General features: G+C 33.7%; 1 protein-coding gene across 3 annotated transcripts; it reads right to left on the reverse strand.

The window, feature by feature from the left end:
• Window positions 1-5,441: 5,441 nt before the first annotated feature.
• Window positions 5,442-15,841, reverse strand: LOC125674541 (uncharacterized). Of its 3 annotated transcripts, XM_048911705.2 has the most exons (8): window positions 15,779-15,841; window positions 14,408-14,551; window positions 13,121-13,323; window positions 10,848-10,991; window positions 9,690-9,737; window positions 8,193-8,361; window positions 7,486-7,608; window positions 5,442-5,952 (listed from the first exon to the last, which is right to left on the reverse strand). In XM_048911705.2, exons 3-8 carry the CDS (start codon window positions 13,306-13,308, stop codon window positions 5,917-5,919), a joined length of 708 nt encoding a protein of 235 aa, XP_048767662.2. In that variant the 5' UTR covers window positions 13,309-13,323; window positions 14,408-14,551; window positions 15,779-15,841; the 3' UTR covers window positions 5,442-5,916. The 3 variants fall into 3 exon arrangements, with proteins under 3 accessions (XP_048767662.2, XP_056015837.1, XP_048767663.2); XM_056159862.1 differs by lacking the exon at window positions 14,408-14,551 and having other exon boundaries at window positions 15,779-15,832; XM_048911706.2 differs by lacking the exon at window positions 15,779-15,841 and having other exon boundaries at window positions 8,205-8,361; window positions 14,408-14,809.
• Between the last annotated feature and the right edge of the window lie 5,124 nt (window positions 15,842-20,965).

Raw genomic sequence — 20,965 nt, forward strand, 5'->3', positions numbered from 1 at the left:
AATAGTGTACAAAATTGCAATGTTGACTTACATTCAGCATATTGTTTTGGTTTTTGCAAAATTTCAATGGGAAGTAACATTAAGCAGCATCACGAGTCTAATTACCTAACCTGGCTTGAATAATTTCAGTCAATCAAAAGTCATGTTAGTAAATTCTGTAAAATATGTTTCATATCGTTCTTGGCACACTGATTTTGACTACAGATAGTTCCGTTTACATAATCAGAATATAGGGATCACGACGAGTGTGACCGGTCGACAGGGGATGCTTACTCCTTCTAGGCACCTGATCCCACCTCTGGTGTGTCCAGGGGTCCGTGTTTGCCCAACTATGTAAAACTTATACGGTACCAATTTTGATGCACCAGATGCGCATTTCGACAAATAATGTCTCTTCAGTGATGCTCAACCGAAATGTTTGAAATCCGAAATAACTATGACGTTTTAGATCTAAATATAGCCAAAAACAGCGTGCCAAACAAGTGGAGCCAAATTCGTCCAAGGATAAGAGCTATGCATGAGGGAGATAATCCTTAATTTTGAAATGAATTTCTAAATTTTCTAACAGCAATTAAATATACATCCGTATTTTCAAGCTAGTAACGAAGTACTTAGCTACTGGGCTGTAGAGACCCTCGGGGACTAACAGTCCACCAGCAGAGGCCTCGACCCAGGAGTCATAATGTAAAACTTATACGGTACCAATTTTGATGCACCAGATGCGCATTTCGACAAATAATGTCTCTTCAGTGATGCTCAACCGAAATGTTTGAAATCCGAAATAACTATGAAGTTTTAGATCTAAATATAGCCAAAAACAGCGTGCCAAACAAGTGGAGCCAAATTCGTCCAAGGATAAGAGCTATGCATGAGGGAGATAATCCTTAATTTTGAAATGAATTTCTAAATTTTCTAACAGCAATTAAATATACATCCGTATTTTCAAGCTAGTAACGAAGTACTTAGCTACTGGGCTGTAGAGACTATTTTGTATTGCTTGTAGGAGTTATGAGATTGACCAGTGTTCGTTATCTTCACCTTTCACTAGGAACACCCATATATATACGTATCGATACGGTGCACTGGGATACAGCAGTTTTATAGAAGCTGATTTTGTTGCACACATCCTAAAGACAAACAGGCCATGTTGAAATCTGAATGGTTCCAGACAGTTAAAATACATCTGCAGGGCAACAAAAAGGACATTTAATACATGTATTGTGACTGGGGTGTTAGCCATTCTCCAGAAGATAATTTTGTTTCAGCCGATCAAAAGTCATGTTCAAATTTAGATAACTTCAAAGACCAATGTTACAACATTTATTCAACACCACCAGAGGATTATTTGTACCAAATATGGTGTTAGGGTCCTTTGGGAGATCAGTTATTATTGCATGTTCAACGTTGCAACTATTATTCCATATCTTCATCTTTTTCAGCATAATTTCCACTTTGAATCAATATTGCATTACCACATGTATAAATATTATATGTGCATTTATCATGTTAAATCTTAATCAGAACTACATGACACGTCATAATCTGTGAGTAAGTTAACATTCAAACACAGGCAAAGAGGCATGATATTCAACTCTTTTTGAAAGTCACAGTGCATCAATATAGTATATTACATGAATTACAATTAATAAGTAAATTTGTAAGGCTGATAATAAATTCCATGTGATGTATTGAAATGCTTAACACAGGTCGAAACTGGAGTTGTTCACAATACATAGAAAATACAATAGAATGTATATAATCTAAATGACAAAGTGATATACATTTTGTACCGGATATATATAAAATATTTCCTGTGTATAACATTATATTAGCTTTTATTTTCATTTTACAGATTTTCCTGATGAATAAAAGTGGGAAATTAACACTATAGCAAAATCATCATGACCTACATTTCATACAGCATAGGAATAAGTACCTTAACATAAAAAATGAGTTAAAACACGATAATATACATTAATCCATCATATTTCAACCCAATCCCTAAAGTTATGAAACTAAAATAATTATGATAGCTAATAAACCGCTAAACATATTAATTGTTAGATGGTTAAGATACCAATAAAACAATATTATCTCAAAACCTACGCTTAGAATCCAAAGTTAGTGAATGGGCAAAGATTCTAAGACACAAGGAGTATCATTAAACAGTCCTGTTCAATCTCATGTGTATTGCATTAACTGTATAGCACATATTCATTCCACATGGAAATCAAACATTCAGAAATATACAATATATATATCCCGAAATATACAATACAGAAATATACAATATAGAAATATACAATATAGAAATATACAATACAGAAATATACAATACAGAAATATACAATATAGAAATATACAATACAGAAATATACAATACAGAAATATACAATACAGAAATATACAATACAGAAATATACAATATAGAAATATACAATACAGAAATATACAATACAGAAATATACAATATAGACATATACAATACAGAAATATACAATATAGAAATATACAATACTGAAATATACAATACAGAAGTATACAATATAGAAATATACAATATAGAAATATACAATACAGAAATATACAATATAGAAATATACAATATAGAAATATACAATACAGAAATATACAATATAGAAATATACAATACAGAAATATACAATACAGAAGTATACAATATAGAAATATACAATACAGAAATATACAATATAGAAATATACAATACAGAAATATACAATACAGAAATATACAATATAGAAATATACAATACAGAAATATACAATATAGAAATATACAATACAGACATATACAATACAGAAATATACAATACAGAAATATACAATATAGACATATACAATACAGAAATATACAATATAGACATATACAATACAGAAATATACAATATAGAAATATACAATATAGAAATATACAATACAGAAATATACAATATAGACATATACAATACAGAAATATACAATATAGAAATATACAATATAGAAATATACAATACAGAACTATACAATACAGAAATATACAATATAGACATATACAATGCAGAAATATACAATATAGAAATATACAATACAGAAATATACAATACAGAAATATACAATACAGAAATATACAATACAGAAATATACAATACAGAAGTATACAATATAGAAATATACAATATAGAAATATACAATACAGAAATATACAATATAGAAATATACAATACAGAACTATACAATACAGAAATATACAATATAGACATATACAATACAGAAATATACAATATAGAAATATACAATACAGAACTATACAATACAGAAATATACAATATAGAAATATACAATATAGAAATATACAATATAGAAATATACAATACAGAAATATACAATATAGACATATACAATACAGAAATATACAATACAGAAATATACAATATAGAAATATACAATACAGAAATATACAATACAGAAATATACAATATAGAAATATACAATACAGAAATATACAATACAGAAGTATACAATATAGAAATATACAATACAGAAGTATACAATATAGAAATATACAATACAGAAGTATACAATATAGAAATATACAATACAGAAGTATACAATATAGAAATATACAATACAGAAGTATACAATATAGAAATATACAATACAGAAGTATACAATATAGAAATATACAATACAGACATATACAATACAGACATATACAATACAGAAATATACAATATAGAAATATACAATACAGAAATATACAATACAGAAATATACAATACAGAAATATACAATACTGAAATATACAATACAGACATATACAATACAGACATATACAATACAGAAATATACAATATAGAAATATACAATACAGAAATATACAATATAGAAATATACAATACAGAAATATACAATACTGAAATATACAATACAGAAATATACAATACAGAACTATACAATACTGTAGATCCCGAAATATACGTGAGGAGTTTATTATCACGTGATTTCGCAACTGGCATCACATGCAAAATAAAATTATTCTCTTTTATGTTTCTGTTGTTCAAATACATATGAGAACTCTTGATTAACCGCCGGTGGCCGAGAGGTTAGAGCGTTCTCCCCGCATGCGGAAGGCCAGGGTTCGAATCCCGGCCACGACAGACCTAAGTCGTTAAAACAGGTAGTGACAGTTCCATCGCCAAACGCTCGGCATCAGGTGTGAATGTTACGGGTCCTCGGAGATGACCTTACAAACGGATGTCCCTTGTCACAATAGGTCTGGCACGCTAAAGAACCCTCATTGCTCAATGGCCATAAGCGCCGAGTATAGGCCTAAATTTGAAACACTTCATATTAAAAGTCATTTAACCATATCAGGCGCTCGCGTGAAATAAGAAGTCCACAAGAACTCTCCTTTCACGATATGCATTATATTGTCAAACCCTATAAAGAACTACATATCCTAAGGACTCTTACATCAAAACCAACATTCACTCTATTGTCTCAAAATGATGTGTTATTTGTGCAAGAATCTATCTCGAAAACAAGTGGTAATTTTTATAATCAAAACTTTGAAGAAACAAAATGATAAAAAATTGATTAAAACGATTGATGTATAAATTATTCCAAAGTACTGTATATTTCAGACAAAATGATATGTAAAACTGTATATAGAAAGGATCTCTGTTACAAAAACAAAATATTTTGTCTTTCATCAAAGCTTCAAAATCTTGAGTTTGTAAGATTCAAAAAGTTATAGTCCATAGTCCTTTGCTGATAAAACTCTGAAAATTCAGGTCGAGTGTATGAATACAAAATATTGTTCAACAAAAAATATTCAACAAATAGTTTACATTATTCAAATCCCAGAATTTTCTGGCATAGCAAAACGGGGGGAAAGATAAACTCATTGCAGTGGTTTTCATAATGAAAATGTGATGGTGTAACAATTTTCAAATAAGGCATTGATAATGCATAAGGATAAGGCATCCAAAATCTTTTTGCAATAGAACTCATGATATGATACATATCATCCGAAAGTCATCTCAGGTGACTTTAAAAATTAATTTGCACAATCCTGTAACAACATTAATTTGCCAAATATTTACATTTGCCAATGCACTTCCTTATATGATAATACTAATGAAATTGACATTCAATTTCGTGTAACATGAAGTAAGTCACGTGATCAGTCTTTTCTTGCATATGAATACAATCACCGCTTCAAAAGTCAGTTCCTGTACTTTCACCTGGCTTCTTGCTTATGCAATGCAGTTGGGGATTTAGAACCTTCCCCCTCTCGCCACAATTTAAAAAATAGAAATAGTGTGAGTAAAATTCCAGATTGCCACACGAAATGGCTAATACTTGATTTTCACACACACCATTTCGTAAACCCTCAATCCGCCACTGCAATGACATCATAACAGAAACAAACGCAGCAGGATATTTATTCTGAGTTTATTTTATAAACAAACAAGAATTTCATCAATTTATAAAACAGAAACATTAAACATACCGTTCTGTTGTTTCATTTTAAACAGTTTTAAATACCGTCTGCAACTATGTCTCAATTGCAACTTCTGCAAATTTATAAAATGAATTTCTAACAATGTACGCAGGGGTATAAGCCTATTTACTTTATGATGATGATAAGTTAAACTGTTGTTTCCTGGCAACTGCCATCACGGCTATAACTCGGCATGATAATAAGCGAGGCTGGTTTCGAGGCTTCAAAAATTATCTTCATGGCAAGATACCGGTGCGGGCGTGATAGGATTTTATCACGTGACCAACTTCATGTCAAATCCCAATGACATTCAAAAATGAAATCTTATTTCCTAAGTAAAATTTCTCAATGGATCCATACAAGTAATTTAACATATACACCATTGAGCACAAATATTTTAAGCTGTTTTGGTTAGCTCTGAAGAATCTTCTCCATCCGAGCAAATTCCTAGAAATAAAACAATAATGATGCATTACCACAAAAAATAACATTTACAAAAACATACATTATGTAGGATACAGTACCAAGTGTTAAACCGCAAGAAAACTCCTACTCTGTAAAACATGTGCCTATGCTGCAGATTATTAAGATTCCAAAAGTTAGAGGATTGTCTACCCTGTGTACAATTCTCCTACACCCAAACTAACTACAAAACGTTGACCAGATATACCAACCCCATCATCAATGTTGTATTCTAACATATTCTTTCTATCTATGAAACATCCACAAAAGTTTGAATCATGTAGGGTAAAATTGCATTAAAAATAATGATTCAAATAAAAAAGACAACTTCAACCTGCTGTATGCAGACGGCAATGGTACTGTGATTTATAGCAATAGTTATCCATATACTTTGTACCTGGGAGCTAAAAATCAGTCCAATACTTTCTGAGAAATCGCACCCAAACAGAAAAAAATATGCATATCATGATTAATTGCATCCAATGGTCCTTGCCAAGTTACAACATACTTCAGCCCTTGGTTACAGTGACCTAAAGATTTAACAGGACTTGTTAGAGGAAGACAGCATAGATCACAGAAACCAGCATCTACTTCACCTATTCGTTTGGTTCAAGATTTTGAAAAGTAAGTCAAAGTTCAAGGTCACTAGGTCAAAGCATTTAATAACATATAGAAAGTGTGAAATATCAATAACCCATTTCCCTTGAATGACTTAGTTCAAAAGATATTGCCAAGGTTAAAATTATATAAAAAGTAGGCTAAAGTCCAAGGTCAAAACATAAACACAGAGAACACATGAATCTTAGAAGCGACTTTCAAATTAATTTGAAAACAAAGTTTCATAAAAAATGTCAACTTTTTTTCAACAGTAACTTTGGTATCAATAACTTGATATATATGTCTTTGCTGTCGGTCACAAACTGTGGACAACACAATTTATTATCATGTGATCCAAATTAGTCAATATGGTGACATTTCACACCAACAGTTATTTCTCGACTCGATAGAAAAGACCCAAACTATATTCCAATCAAAGCAAAGCATGATGTGATGCCAGCAAAACAGTTCTTCGGAGATTCTTGAATTGTGTTGCGTCCGTAGCTCCCCAACCCCTTTTCCCCTTGTAAAGAATTTCAAAACGCCGGTCAAATGAAACTAACATTTAGACATTACAATGTCACATTGCATTAAATTTCAAACATTTTTTTTAAAAGTGTATCATTGTTTAAAAAAAGAAAATTCCTTACCCACCTACCCAAATTGTGAATGCTAGATTGGGAGAGAGCAACACAAACATTCTTTTTTTAAGGTGTATATGATGAAAGGTGAAGATAACAAACAGTGAACAATCTCATAACTCCTATAAGCAATACAAAATATATAGTTGGGTAAACACGGACCCCTGGACACACCAGATGTGGGATCAGGTGTCTAGGAGGTGTAAACATCTCCTGTCATATAGAATGTGACATACGTAAACTAAACTGATGAAGTTAAAAAACATAGATGGGTACTTACCCTGTCTCCTGTTAAGCACCACATTCCACAGCAACATAAGGTGCCAGTTTCCATTAACACATATCCCTGTCTCTCGTACAAGTGCTGGGCTCGGTTACTAGTCGACACCCATAGATAAATACTCTGGAAAACAACAATTATTTTACCTTGATTCTAATTAATCGACAGAGGCCTATGTGTGTATTTCGGAAATCTTAATATCAGAGATTATTTAATTTTTCCCCAAAGAAAATTGCAATTCTGAATATAGTGATTTTTGTCATTTGTAGAATTATATATTACATGTTCATTTTCAAGGATACCGTGAGGATCCGGATACGAATAGGTCGTCCTGATCAGTACCCCTTGCTTGTCGTAAGAGGCGACCAAATAGCAGTCCTTCAAATGAGACCGCAAAATCCGAGGTCTCGTGTCACAGTAGGTGTGGCACGATAAAGATCCCTCCATGCTCAAATGTCATAAGCGCTGAGCATAGATCTACATTTTGCAGCCCTTCATCGGAAATGGTAACGTCCCCATATGAATGAAAGATTCTCGTGTGTGACGTTAAACAATGTCCAATCAATAATCAATCAGTTTCAAGGATGATGGTGACAAAGTACTTTTGCCAAAACACATGTGTATTTTTTCTTCTTCCAATTCCCCAACCAAACAGTTCAATCTATAATATACTGCAGATTTAGTTTTATATGTATCAAACCACTTACAATCCAACTTACTTGACATCCTTTTCTTTTGGCGTCAATTTCAGCCATATCTAATAGCACCTTCCCTATGCCTTTTCCTCTAAATCTGGCATCTACTCCAATGTGATCTATATAACCCTTTCCAAGTGGGATTTCAAATTCTGTTGTCGCACAGGTAAAACAGCAAAGTCTGAAAAATGACAAATCGAGGAATTCTGATGTATACGAAAAAAGTAGAGAATGTGTATTCTAATTCTTGAAAGTCAGAAATCATAAATTAAAGGATATTACTTCTTAATGTCTGCAAATGAAACTACTTCTACTTAATACAAGGTTAATATATGGCGATAAACAAATTAGAAAATATACGACCCCAATTTTATAAGACATCAAAGATAAAAATGTCAATCATTATTTAATAAACCAGATCTTGTCTATCCCAGAATGAGTACCATGCACTTTTAACACAGGATTAAGTCAATATTCATAGAGAGATCATTAAGTTGATAAAGATTCTGAACTTCCTATTTTGGCCAAAATTTGACAAACATTACGGCAATCATTTAAGGGAATATGGTGGTCACATAAAATTCTATCCTACCTTGTCTTTAGTCGCGGTCTCATGTTAAACACTTCTACATATTTCAAGTCAATAAAATAATTTAGTAACCCGAGAAAGTGTACTATTCATAGAGCTCAAAAGTACACTTTGATGGTAGGTTACGATAAGCCAATGCATAATATTGATACAGAAAATATCAATAATTATTTTGTTGTACAATTGAATGACTCAATACACCAAAAACTAGAGATAATGAAATGATACATGTACCTTATAGATGACCATCCTTGTTTATAGCTAAAGTGCAAAACCGATTAGAGGCATGAAGTTTTGTTTATGATAAGAAAGCGAAGATAATGAACAATCCTATAAAAAAAATCGAGCGTAGGACAGACATACAGACTCCTGGACACATTATAAGTGGGAGCAGGTGTCTAGGAGGAGTGACTTCCACACCTGTCTCATCTTGTAGTCAAAATCAGTATGTCAAGAGTGGTCGATCAATTGGTATGAAACAAGTCAGACAGGTTGTATTTGTAAATTAAATCGTTATGATAAACATAGACTTTAGGAAATGCTGTTGAAATCCTTGTAGCATGAATCTATTTGTCTGTAGCCTGTCTCAATTTAAAAAATTTATCATAAGCAGAACATACTCTTGTATATGGAAAGATAATTAAGTTAACGATGGAGAAGCTGAAGTCATCCTGTTTGTCATAAAGTCAAGTTTGTTACTTTGCCATTAATATCTATGCTTAATGAAAGATCAAAATATGATTAAGTGTAGGAGATTCTATTGTGTCTTTTATTTCTAGTTTACTGGGATAATATATAGAATTGACATGTGAATGAAAGTGAATATTTTTAATAAATAAACACTCAGTTATGAAAAGTTTAAACTGTTGACTCTCTAGCTATGATATTTTTATATATGATGCCTGTTAAAACATCCTTACCCACACTGATCACAGCAAGACATATTGTTCAAGTCCTCATCCCGGTCTCTGTTTAAAAAGAATGTAGCAAATATCAGCATTCATACACATCAAACATGAGAGGTGAAGATGACGAACAGTGATAAATCTCATAACTCATAAGCTAACAAATGAAATACATTTATCTATTATAATGACATTAAATAATATTATGCATGTCATAAATACTTCAATATTCAGATTGTGCTTTTTCTATTGCTTGGTATCAAACTTAACTTATTTCTCATCTTCCTGAGTCTTTATAATTGAAATTTTCTATGAATCACCTACCCCTATCCCCGTCTTCTTAAGATATGTGTGCAGAAAATAGAATGACTTAAAATATGGTTTTCTATTTACTATCATTGTAGTGTAGAAAGCTGGTGAGGTTTATCATAATCATCCATCAAATCATATTGACCCCAGGATATACTTGAGAGTATGAAGTTCGATCACAAACGTATAAATATCAAACACAGTTTTAGAATGCAACTTGAATCTCAAATGTGCTCTGAGTTTAAAACTCCTGCCTTAATCACCATGGCTACTGCATCATGTGTAACTGATTCAAACAGGGGTGTCGATTTAAATGACTAGATCTAACACAATTTGTTTGTTTTGAAGAAAGAGATACATATAAAAGAGTACAACAAAACAAAAAATGACAGGTACTACCATCAGGCTATTCAAAAGAAGGTTTCAATATTTTTCAATATCCTGCTGTACTCGGCATTTTCAAATAATGTGTCATGGGTTGGAATGTGTTATCTGACATTGCAGCATAATTTAGAAATGATGATGGTTTACATAAGAGAACGTTTGAACTGAACATCTTTAAACATCTGCGCAGGTATCCAGAACTGAATATAAGATTAACTAATTGATCTCACAAATTTATATTTTACAATGTAAAACCTCCAATGCACACTTGCATTGAGAGTGCCTGGTAATGGTCATTGTAACCTTTTCTACCTCTTTAACTTAACTTTGACTTTCTGCAAATAAATGACAAAGGAGAGATAGAAATATGGGGGCAATTCCTATATTCCCAACGCCAAACTTAAAATCTGATAATGGGAGGTCAGTTTAAATCGATTCTCCTTACATTCTTCTAAAGTTTGAATACAAGTTGATATTTACTGAAACAGATCATTGTCTCCATGGTAACGTAGAACACACGAGCCTACACTCTCTCCATTATATTCCGCAACAAAGTCTCTCTCATAATACACAGGAGGTCTCTCCCTCTGTTTTCTTGCATAGAATGCTCTCATGGCGGGTAAGCTATGAAAGAAAATGTCTAGAATCCATTGATTGTAAAGCACTTTTAACAGGAAATAGCATTTATGTGAATGTAATTAAATTTTCAATATTTACATTTCTAATGTTTTGCCTTTGGTATTTTTATCAATTGAATTTCCTCGTGAATGTGAACAATGAGTGTATCAGTCTTGAACAATACAGTACACCTATACTTTAACAGCTAGGAACTGTGTGTATCAGTATGAACAATACAGTACACCTATACTTTAACAGCTAGGAACTTTGTGTATCAGTATGAACAATATAGTATACCTATACTTTAACAGCTAGGAACTGTGTGTATCAGTCTTGAACAATATAGTACACCTATACTTTAACAGCTAGGAGCTGTGTGTATCAGTATGTGTAGCCGTGTGAAAATTTTGTAAATAACTTTTAAGTTTTATGATTAAAAAGAATTGAATTTGCAATTGATAAGATTGTATAATAAAGTTCTACTAGAAACTTATGCCAAAACAATGGCAAGCAGCTTTGATTTTATTTAATTTCCAATTTGATGTAATTAGTATTTTCCCGCCAAAAGTTTGGTGAGCATTTGGCGCCTCTTATAGTCATGTGACTTTAGACCAGGGTTGGATTTTTTCATATTGTCCAGTGGGTTTGAAGTGTACAGACGTTTGAGTTTTAGTTATAGTTGGAGTTATTTCGCCATCGTGGTATGTCTGGTTTTTCTTTGTTTTTATGGAAGCAATAGCATCGCAGTTGTTGGCGCTCTTAATTATATTGCTAATATCTAACAAAGTGCATGTTTAACTTTTATTGCAGTTGCACCGAAGAAGCTTTGAAATATAGTTTACAACTTTACTTTTGATAAATATCAAGCCTAAAGTCCATAACTTTGGTAAGTTATACTATTTAGACTGATTAAGCAATATAAAAGTCAACTAAAGCAATAATATAAATATTTTGTTTTTAATCTTATTTTTCTCACTTATTAAATATAAATAAGTTCGGTGGATCACTTTTATAAATTGTGATTAAAGTGCTTGAATATCATTTGATATAACTTTATGCTAAGTTTCAAATGATACAATATATGTATATATAACATGTATAAAATGTATATATGTATTTGACGTGATGTACATTTTCATGTCATTTTGATATGCGACTTTCTGTTTGTTACAGGGCATTTCAATTTATCCTATTTGAATGAAATATAAACACGAACTTTTAACAAGGATTTACGCTGTTGTTGTATTTCTATCAACGCATCGTGAGTTACATATGAACAATATAGTATATCTATACTTTAACAGCTAGGAACTTTGTGTATCAGTATGAACAATATAGTACACCTATACTTTAACAGCTAGGAACTTTGGCAGAAATAAAAGTAAAAGATAAATTAATTTCTTTTTCGAAAATACACGAGGGTATGAACTGCAAATCTCCCAGTATAGTTTTCAAAAAGCATATTAACACCTCTTGAAGTATGCCGACATCATGCCCTCGGGTAATGAGATAAAGATAGCTCGTTCAAAAACATGGTCTTGCTGAACATGAACTTATTGTCTTAATAAACATGATTAATCTTTCTCTTCATTACCCACCATTGTCATGATGTTTGAATATGATAAATCTGTCTTCCTATTGGCTGATTGCGACCTTACAAACATGGTAAATATTGCTTTTGATCGACCGATTGCCATATAAAATTAAACAAAGTCAATACTAAAGTCTCAGACTATAAAACAAGCACGAAGAACAAGGTACGGTTTTGGCCAAAATCTGCCCTGTCACGAAAATTCACCAAAATACTAAATATGGTATTTGAGAATATGTAATCTCAAAAAATAGCAATTATTATTTTTCACTTTCAATAGAAACTGTAATATATTCAATGGAAAATCCTATTATCCAAAAATCCTATCATATATGAAATTGACGACGTCGCCACTTTGACGTTAGTATTGACGTACACATACAAGGGCCCTCACAAACAGCTATATAGTTAAGCAATATTTTGAAACGTCTAATAGGGAAGAAAAATGTAAGTTGTGCGACATATAGACGTTGAACTTTCAATAAGCAAATGTAAAATAATAGGTTTTGGGGTATTAAAAATACAAGGTCCAATCGATACACACCTTTGTCTACTAGTACAATGAACAACTTTCCCTTCAAATGTGTCTACTATTATCCTTCCCGTGAACTCAGCATCCTTTTCTGTATCTTGTAGATTTCTTATCGTAATCGGACCACTTGAATGGAGAACTGAAGGAGTATTCGTCTCATTGACTGCAGTCGCTAACGGCTGCTGGGTCACTGCTGCCATGGTTTAAATGGACCACTACATTAACAGTGAAAGCATGATGCAAATATATTTACCATGACAAAAACCATTACATTAACAGAAAATCATGAGGTAAATATTCCAACAAGCATATACTCCTGCGAATTCAAGAAACTAGTGGAGAATAGTATTCAATTTGCTTTGTGATATGCATCAAACAAACGATCAGAATGAATATTGTATACAGGGAAATATTCAAATGATCTGAATGAATATTGTATACAGGGAAATATTCAAATGATCTGAGTGAATATTGTATACAGGAAAATATTCACCCCTGCTTTGTTTTCGTCCATTTCACCCTCATTGTCTCTGTGGAATTTAAGAATGGGTGAAACTGTTTTCTCTCATATCTAACTTTTAACACAACTATGTCTACTGTCTAGGCGAAACAGTCTGCAAGTGTAGAAAGGCGAAAATAATACAGGTGAAAATAGCACGGGGCGAAAATAACACGGGGCGAAAATAATACGGGGCAAAAACACCACATGGCGAAAATACCACATGCCATAAATAGCACGGGGCGAAAATAACTCAAGGCGAAAATAGCACGGGGCGAAAAACACGGAGCGAAACAGTCTACAAGTGTAGAAAGGCGAAAATAACACGGCCGGGTGAAAATAGCCCTGTATACAGTAATAGAATTGATAATTTAAGAGTTTCCTTTGACAGACTTAGTGCACTACTCGACATATGTACAGGTATATAGACAGTAAAACATTTATTTAATGTGTAATCAGTCAATAGACAACAATAATTTTCCTTGGAAAAAGCTCAAATGCGTTCTAAGTAACGGGCTTTGCCCCAACCAAAGCAAATAGTCTGGCGAACACCAAAACATAATACAAGAATGCATAAAATAAAAATGCATCATCCTCATTTAGAATAAAAACATCCAAATTTGTACTTTACTAATTATATCACCCACCCTTATATTCCACAATGTTGATAGAAGATTCCATGTTCAGTGTGACTATGCACAAAATTCTACACTATATACATAGGAGCAATGAAGAATTGCAAGCCAAAATGTTGGTGACTAAGTGTTGCACCATTTGGCAAACATGTCAAATGGTCTTACCTTCCCACTAGGTGACCCAATATCTCCTTTTGAAGTCTTGTTCAGTTTATTCATCAGACTGAGACAATGATTCACATGCAATAGTTGACATCAAACTTCCAGCCCCCATTTCAAAACCATTCCTTCTCCAAGCGTTATGGCATTCTGCAGTAATTTCGCGAAAGGATCGCAAACTTCAGTTTAAGTTTTCTTTTATCTAAGCAGTCAAAGTTTGAGTAAACTCCACTTCAGATTGTAAACACAGTGTGGGGAGAGTTATAGTGTGTAATAAAAACACTTACAAACTGGTGGAGTATTCATCTTTATACTGGGATTATCCAATATGATGTTTTAAAGCAACACTAGCTGCCATTTTGGTGTTGGAAAGTGATCTTGTAAAATTGTGATTTATTATTTCAATGACAGAACAAAGTAAGGTTTATAAACTTGTGTTATTAGTATTTGCGTTTCCCATGGGATTGTTTTTCTTTCAGGTGAAATATCTTAAAAACTACAATAGTTACAGGTGTAAATTTTGGTGCATGTCTTGTGAACATAAAATCCCATCATGTTTTGTAAAGGGTTTATTTGTATCCTTAATAAAAGGGTTGGTGAAACTCCGGACTTTGTCGTGTCCAGAGTTTAATATCACACTGTTGTTAAAGAAAACCTATTCAGCGGCTATGAACATGTTGAAGGAAGAAAAGTTACATCATCATCTTCTTGTACACAACGATCATTATATAATGCTATGCATTCAATAGGACCTAAACCTTTATTTTGATAAACTCTTACACTTCGTCTTTAACGGTTCCTTGATGATAATATTGTAAAAGTTACATACTATGCACTAAACTATCGTAATAGCGAAGTTTTTCACAAAATATTTTTTTTTCTGAACAAAAGCTAATATTGCTTTAAACTTGTAACTACATTTTACTTCTGCAGAATATTTCAAAATAAAATCATTCGATACTAGCAGATATTCACGACTGGTAAAATGACAGTATTAACAGATTAAACAACGGTCACGTACTGAAGCTCATTGAAACCAGAAACTGGGACGCATATTTAAAACTTCCACAGCGCGAGCACAATCATGTATAGCGGTCTCGCACATATCACTGAGACACCAAAGGCACTTGTCAAAAATAGTACTAATGTTATATCATATAGAATCTATATAAATAAATATTCGCAACAAGTTATTGTCTTTAGGTCCAACGTTACACTGACTACTATACATAATACAGTTAGACTTAGTTTTCACAGAACTCCAAACATAAAACAATATTATTTATATACAGTGCTTTTGAATAATACAGCGCAACTCTAGAACAGACTTTTTTTCTGTTTTCAATATTGGAGCGTAAGGTCTAGACGTTTACTTACGGATAGCGGAATCATCCAATTGGTGTCTACTTCAAACAGGAACTACGACTTCGCGTACCCAGGATAACTCGTACCCGGGAGAACTCGTACCCGGGAGAACTCGTACCCAGACTTTGGGGTGCATGTTCTCCTGGAGAAGTCGCACCCATCAATATCTGGATACGGGTTCTCCTGGAGACAAACTTTGTCATTTCTGTCATAGATATCTGAGTTCGAAAAAAAAACTGTCATTTCTCATATGAATTTGGGTACGAGTTATCCTGGAGATAAAACACACTCATATTTTGACATATGAATAACAGGATCATCGAATATAAATCAAGATTGGACATTTTACACGCCATAAAGGGGTATTTCGTTGTATTCACCCCGTGGGGATCCGAGTTATAATAGGTCCTCCGTACCCCTTGCTTGTCGAAGAAGGCGACTAAATGGGGGCGGTCCTTCAAATGAGATCGCAAAAACCGAGGTCATGTGTCACAGCAGGTGTGGCACGATAACCATTCCTCCCTGCTCAAAGGCCATACGCGCCGAGCATAGGACTAAATTTTGCAGCCCTTCACACAATCCCTACCTAGAGTTGTTCCTTGCTCTCACTTACACCTCTGTTAACGTCTCAAAATAAGCAATGTTATTCCACATGTAAATCCACTTTTTTACGGCTAATAAAACTAAAACTATTTTATAAGATATCGGGAATGTGTAGGAAAAGCAACTATTTCTAGAGGCCTGGTGCAATAGAACAACCCAATATCCACGTTTCAACCCAAATCAATGCTTCTTGTGTCACAAAAAGACTTGACATCTGCTCAATATTTATTTATTTACGTATATTTTTGTAACTGAATTTAAAACCATACTTTATTTGAGCATACGTGCCATTTTACAAAAATCTTGTAAAACCCTTGAGACGTTGACAGAGGTGTAAGCGAGCGTAAGGAACGATAACTCTGGGTAAAGTATGTGTATTGAATCTTTACCATACCCCCTTCCCTCATATTCTCCCTTTAGCTAAAGTGATGATATCGTAGATTACCTCACGTAAATTGTCATCTTCAGATTAGTGTTCGAGGAATTCACCGTGTATTCCTTACTGTTCATCATTTATCTATCGATCTTCACCGTGTATTCCTTACTGTTCATCATTTATCTATCGATCTTCACCGTGTATTCCTTACTGTTCATCATTTATCTATCGATCTTCGTACAGGTTTGTGTCAGTTTCTATGAAATAAGCGTCCCATATGATTACATTCCTAACGTTACAAATTAAAAACGTACCTAATTTGCGTTTCTAGCTTTTTATCTTAACAAACGAGAAACACTATCCATATCACTCCAGTTTTTCTTGTTACACTTGGCGGTTTTTTTAAGACTATGGGACAAATTTATAGAAATGTAGTTCATTTTATGATGATAAGCCATAGAATCTATATATGTACTCGTAAATTTAATTGGTTGATACGACAGTAAGCCTCGTTGAATTATCTATAAAAACACATAGACACACAGAAAACAAACACATGGGGATAAACAAAATGTATTAGCCTATACTGGCGTGGCATCTCACTCTGGATATTCAATTTGTTATAGAATCAATACCCAAGAAAGAAATTTATGAAGTAAACTGTGACATGGACATTCTCTAGACTTCTGATATACCAAAACAGTTGTATTTTGTTTCTAAAGTCATAAGTTATATTAGGTGTCATTTTTTTTATTTGTTGCATGCCTACTAGAGACAAATATCCTATTTCCATTAATATAAATACACTTAAAACCTGGTGACAGAAAATATCAAGGCTGCAATTCATTGATTGATTTTAAATTGTTTCACGTCCCTGTTGATATTTCACTCATGGTTATGTGAAAAGCGAAGAAACCCAGAAAATTCGAAAATTACACACCACAAGATGGAAAGGTATGACAAACTTATGATGTTACTGCAGCTATGATTCAACTTAATTGATAGATTATCATCCCCGCCCGCCCCTCAAAAATCGGCCCGCCCCGATTTTTTTTATTTTGCGAAACTTGCGATTTCCGGAATATTTTCATGTCCGACTCCGGTATTTATACTTCTTGTTTACATTTCCGTAATAGGAACGTGAAAAGTCACGTAAAGAAAACAGATTTATATGGTTTTCTTAATTTCTCGCGTTCTTACAGACGTAAATCTTGAAGAAGTTAGGTATATTTTTGTTATATCCTTAAATTAAAGCTTAACCTGGAATTAGTGTATGAAAATAGCATAGATTGATATCCATCTGCCATTAAATGATGCGGATCTGTTGGGAAAAAAACCTCGTTTGTCTTTAATATTTTTCTCAGAAAATAAAAATTAAAAAATAAAATCCTCCCACCCACCCCATACGTTTTGCTGACCCTGGATGATAATCTACTAATTAAGTTGAATTGGCCTAACATCTGAAGAGCAAATTAAAGATGCATTGGCAGAATCAAAGCTCTCGAAATGCAGTCAACATTGTTTTTAAATGTACATACACTGAAATCGAAACATATATCCAGGTTTGGTTCGTGGAACCGAAAACGTAAGGACTCATTTAAAATTGCAAAGGAAAAATACAAAGACGTAAATTCAGTCGACCCTACTTAGAATATCCCAGGCCTTGCGATTATTCCTAATCTAGCTTTGTTGCTTGAAATGGCGCCAAAATTTCACGGATGATTGAACTACAGTTGTGTAGCGCCCTTCACGCAATGTTCAGTGTAAGTGTCATTTTATTCATATTGCTGTTTTGTATATCAAAGCTATTTTTCTCACATTCAGCAGCAGTATAAACCAAGATTTGTTACCGTTCTTAGAACACAAATGCCCCCTAGAGTACTCAAACTGATGATAGACTATACATAAATTATGTTAAACTAAATATATGACTATTTTCGACCCCTCCCCCTTTTAGAGTTAGAGCTCTAGAGTTGTGAAGTTCACAAGTTTGGTATATCCTCTTTATGCTTTGCTGAAACATACATTCAGTTTTCTATACAGTATGAGCAAACATAAAGACGAAGGCTTTTGAATGATGAAGATAATAATCGCCGTGAGAATTTTTGACCCACCCTGGATCCTTGGAAAACCCAAATCTCGGCAAAGATTCGGCTCAGATGGATATTTGGATTGGCGCCTTCACCGGAACTCCTATCCCTGAGATCATGATATTTACAATTGGTGAAGGACTACCTGTTCGTTATAAATACTAGAATCCATTTCATTTCAATTTAGTATAAATAGTATTTAAAAGATGCTGTTTAAATGTTTTACATATAAAATCTATTTATCATATTTGGCCTCGCCCTGAAGTAAGAATACCTACTCCGTGGATCATGAAATTAACGATATATTAAGATTTCTTCCTCTACATAACTGGTTTAATTAGTATTTTTACAGATATGCAGTTGTAGAGAAGCTTTTTGAAAAGTTGTAACTTTGGCAGTTTTGTCCCGGCCCTAAAGTTGCAAAATTCTTGAAATTTACAATACATCTGCCCCATTGTCTCAAAGATTTTAAAAGAATTGAAAAGTAGCTATCATGATCATCAAAGAAGAATTATGAGAGAGAGAGAGAGAGAGAGAGAGAGAGAGAGAGAGAGAGAGAGAGAGAGAGAGAGACTGAGACTATAAATACTAAAATCCACAACATATTGCATATCAGTCGGAATGGCCCCATATCTTAAAAAGTTTTTCCAGATTGAATCACTGTATCAAGGATTTACCAAAGAAAAGTAAAGTACGTGTATCAAATATTCCTTGATGTAACTTTAAAAATTTAAAGTAACCCGCAAGATAACAAGATTATTTTATTTAAGCATGAAAAAGTGCAAATACAAAAATCCATACCGTATATCATATCCGCCATCGGGCCCCATATTAACGATGTCTACGATATAGTATATCGTATTAAGATAGTACATGTAGAACATGGCATCAAATCACAATTCAAATGTTTTGCCTATCACAACTTTACAAATTATAATGATATAGCCATTTCATTGAAGGTAATTTTACAGCCCAATGGTACATTGACACTAGTCTGCTTCCTGTCGTGAAGCCGTTGTCCACCAGCATAACTAAATTTGTCAACAAGACAACGCGCAGTGTCATGTGGTGCAACGTGCAATCGACAATATCTTCACCAAAACAGTGTCAACATATGGTGTCCGGATAGGGCCATTTGCAAAAACGTGACTGTGCGTTAGTCACAACACGCCGTCACTCCAACAAGCAACGAAGGCGTGTTGCTTGTTTTCGTAACGGCGCGAAGGTGTGTTGCTTGTTGGCGTGAGAGCGCGTTTCTTTTTGGCGTGATAGTGCGAAGGCGCGTTGCTTGTCTGAGAGAAGGCGTGTTGCTTGTTGCGTGAGAGTGCGAAGGCGCGTTGCTTGTTGGCGTGACGGCGTGTTGTGACTAACAATTTACCAATTGATGATAAATTATAATCAAATGGTCCAGGCATAATAAACGCAACAACGGGCTACAAAAAGGATAAGAATATTCAACTTTGCAGTAATGTAATCAATATTATGGCTCTTTTAAAAGATAGTCGCCAATATCAAAATATATTTATACTGTCCACTGCGTTGTGAAGATAATCTTTCGTAAATCAGATGGACATACACCATCATACTAACAGCTGCATCCTCCAGTTCTCTGTCATAAGAAATACTTAGACCATGTTTGTGGAGGATTTCTACCAATCGTTTCATTCTTGTTTTACCATGAAAGGTGAAGATAACGATCAGTGATCAATCTCATAACTCCCATAAGCAATACAAAATAGATAATTGGGCACACGCGGACCCCTGGTCACACCAGCAGTGGGATCAGGTGCCTAGAAGGAGTTAGCATCCCCTGTCGACCGGTCACACCCGCCGTGAGCCCTATATCTTAATCAGGTAAACGGAGTTATCCGTAGTCCAAATAAATGTGCCAAGAACGGTCTAACAATCGGTATGAAACCCGTCAGACAGCATTTGACACAATGGTAGGTTGTATCGGCAAACTAGATCGCTATAACGACCATAGAATTTGCGAAATGCTTACTTTAAACGAGACTGTTGAAACCCCTGCATCATCAACTTGCTTGTCAATAGCCTGTCCCGATTTAAAAACTGACTGTACGCAGACCAAGCTCTTGTGTATCGAATCAGTTGAGCGATATAAACACCACA

Source organism: Ostrea edulis, chromosome 3 (assembly GCF_947568905.1).
Source record: "Ostrea edulis chromosome 3, xbOstEdul1.1, whole genome shotgun sequence".
In the NCBI taxonomy this organism is placed as follows: domain Eukaryota; kingdom Metazoa; phylum Mollusca; class Bivalvia; order Ostreida; family Ostreidae; genus Ostrea; species Ostrea edulis.

Bases quoted from the DNA above. Each gene is read 5' to 3' on its own strand.
- LOC125674541 (XM_048911705.2), bottom strand. From the start codon at position 13,308: ATGGCAGCAGTGACCCAGCAGCCGTTAGCGACTGCAGTCAATGAGACG. The intron at 9,738-10,847 runs GTAAATATCAAC...CTTTTTAAACAG, and splicing joins GGAGACAATGATCTGTTTCA to AGACCGGGATGAGGACTTGA. The intron at 5,953-7,485 runs GTAAGTACCCAT...TTTTATTTCTAG, and splicing joins GGTGCTTAACAGGAGACAGG to GAATTTGCTCGGATGGAGAA.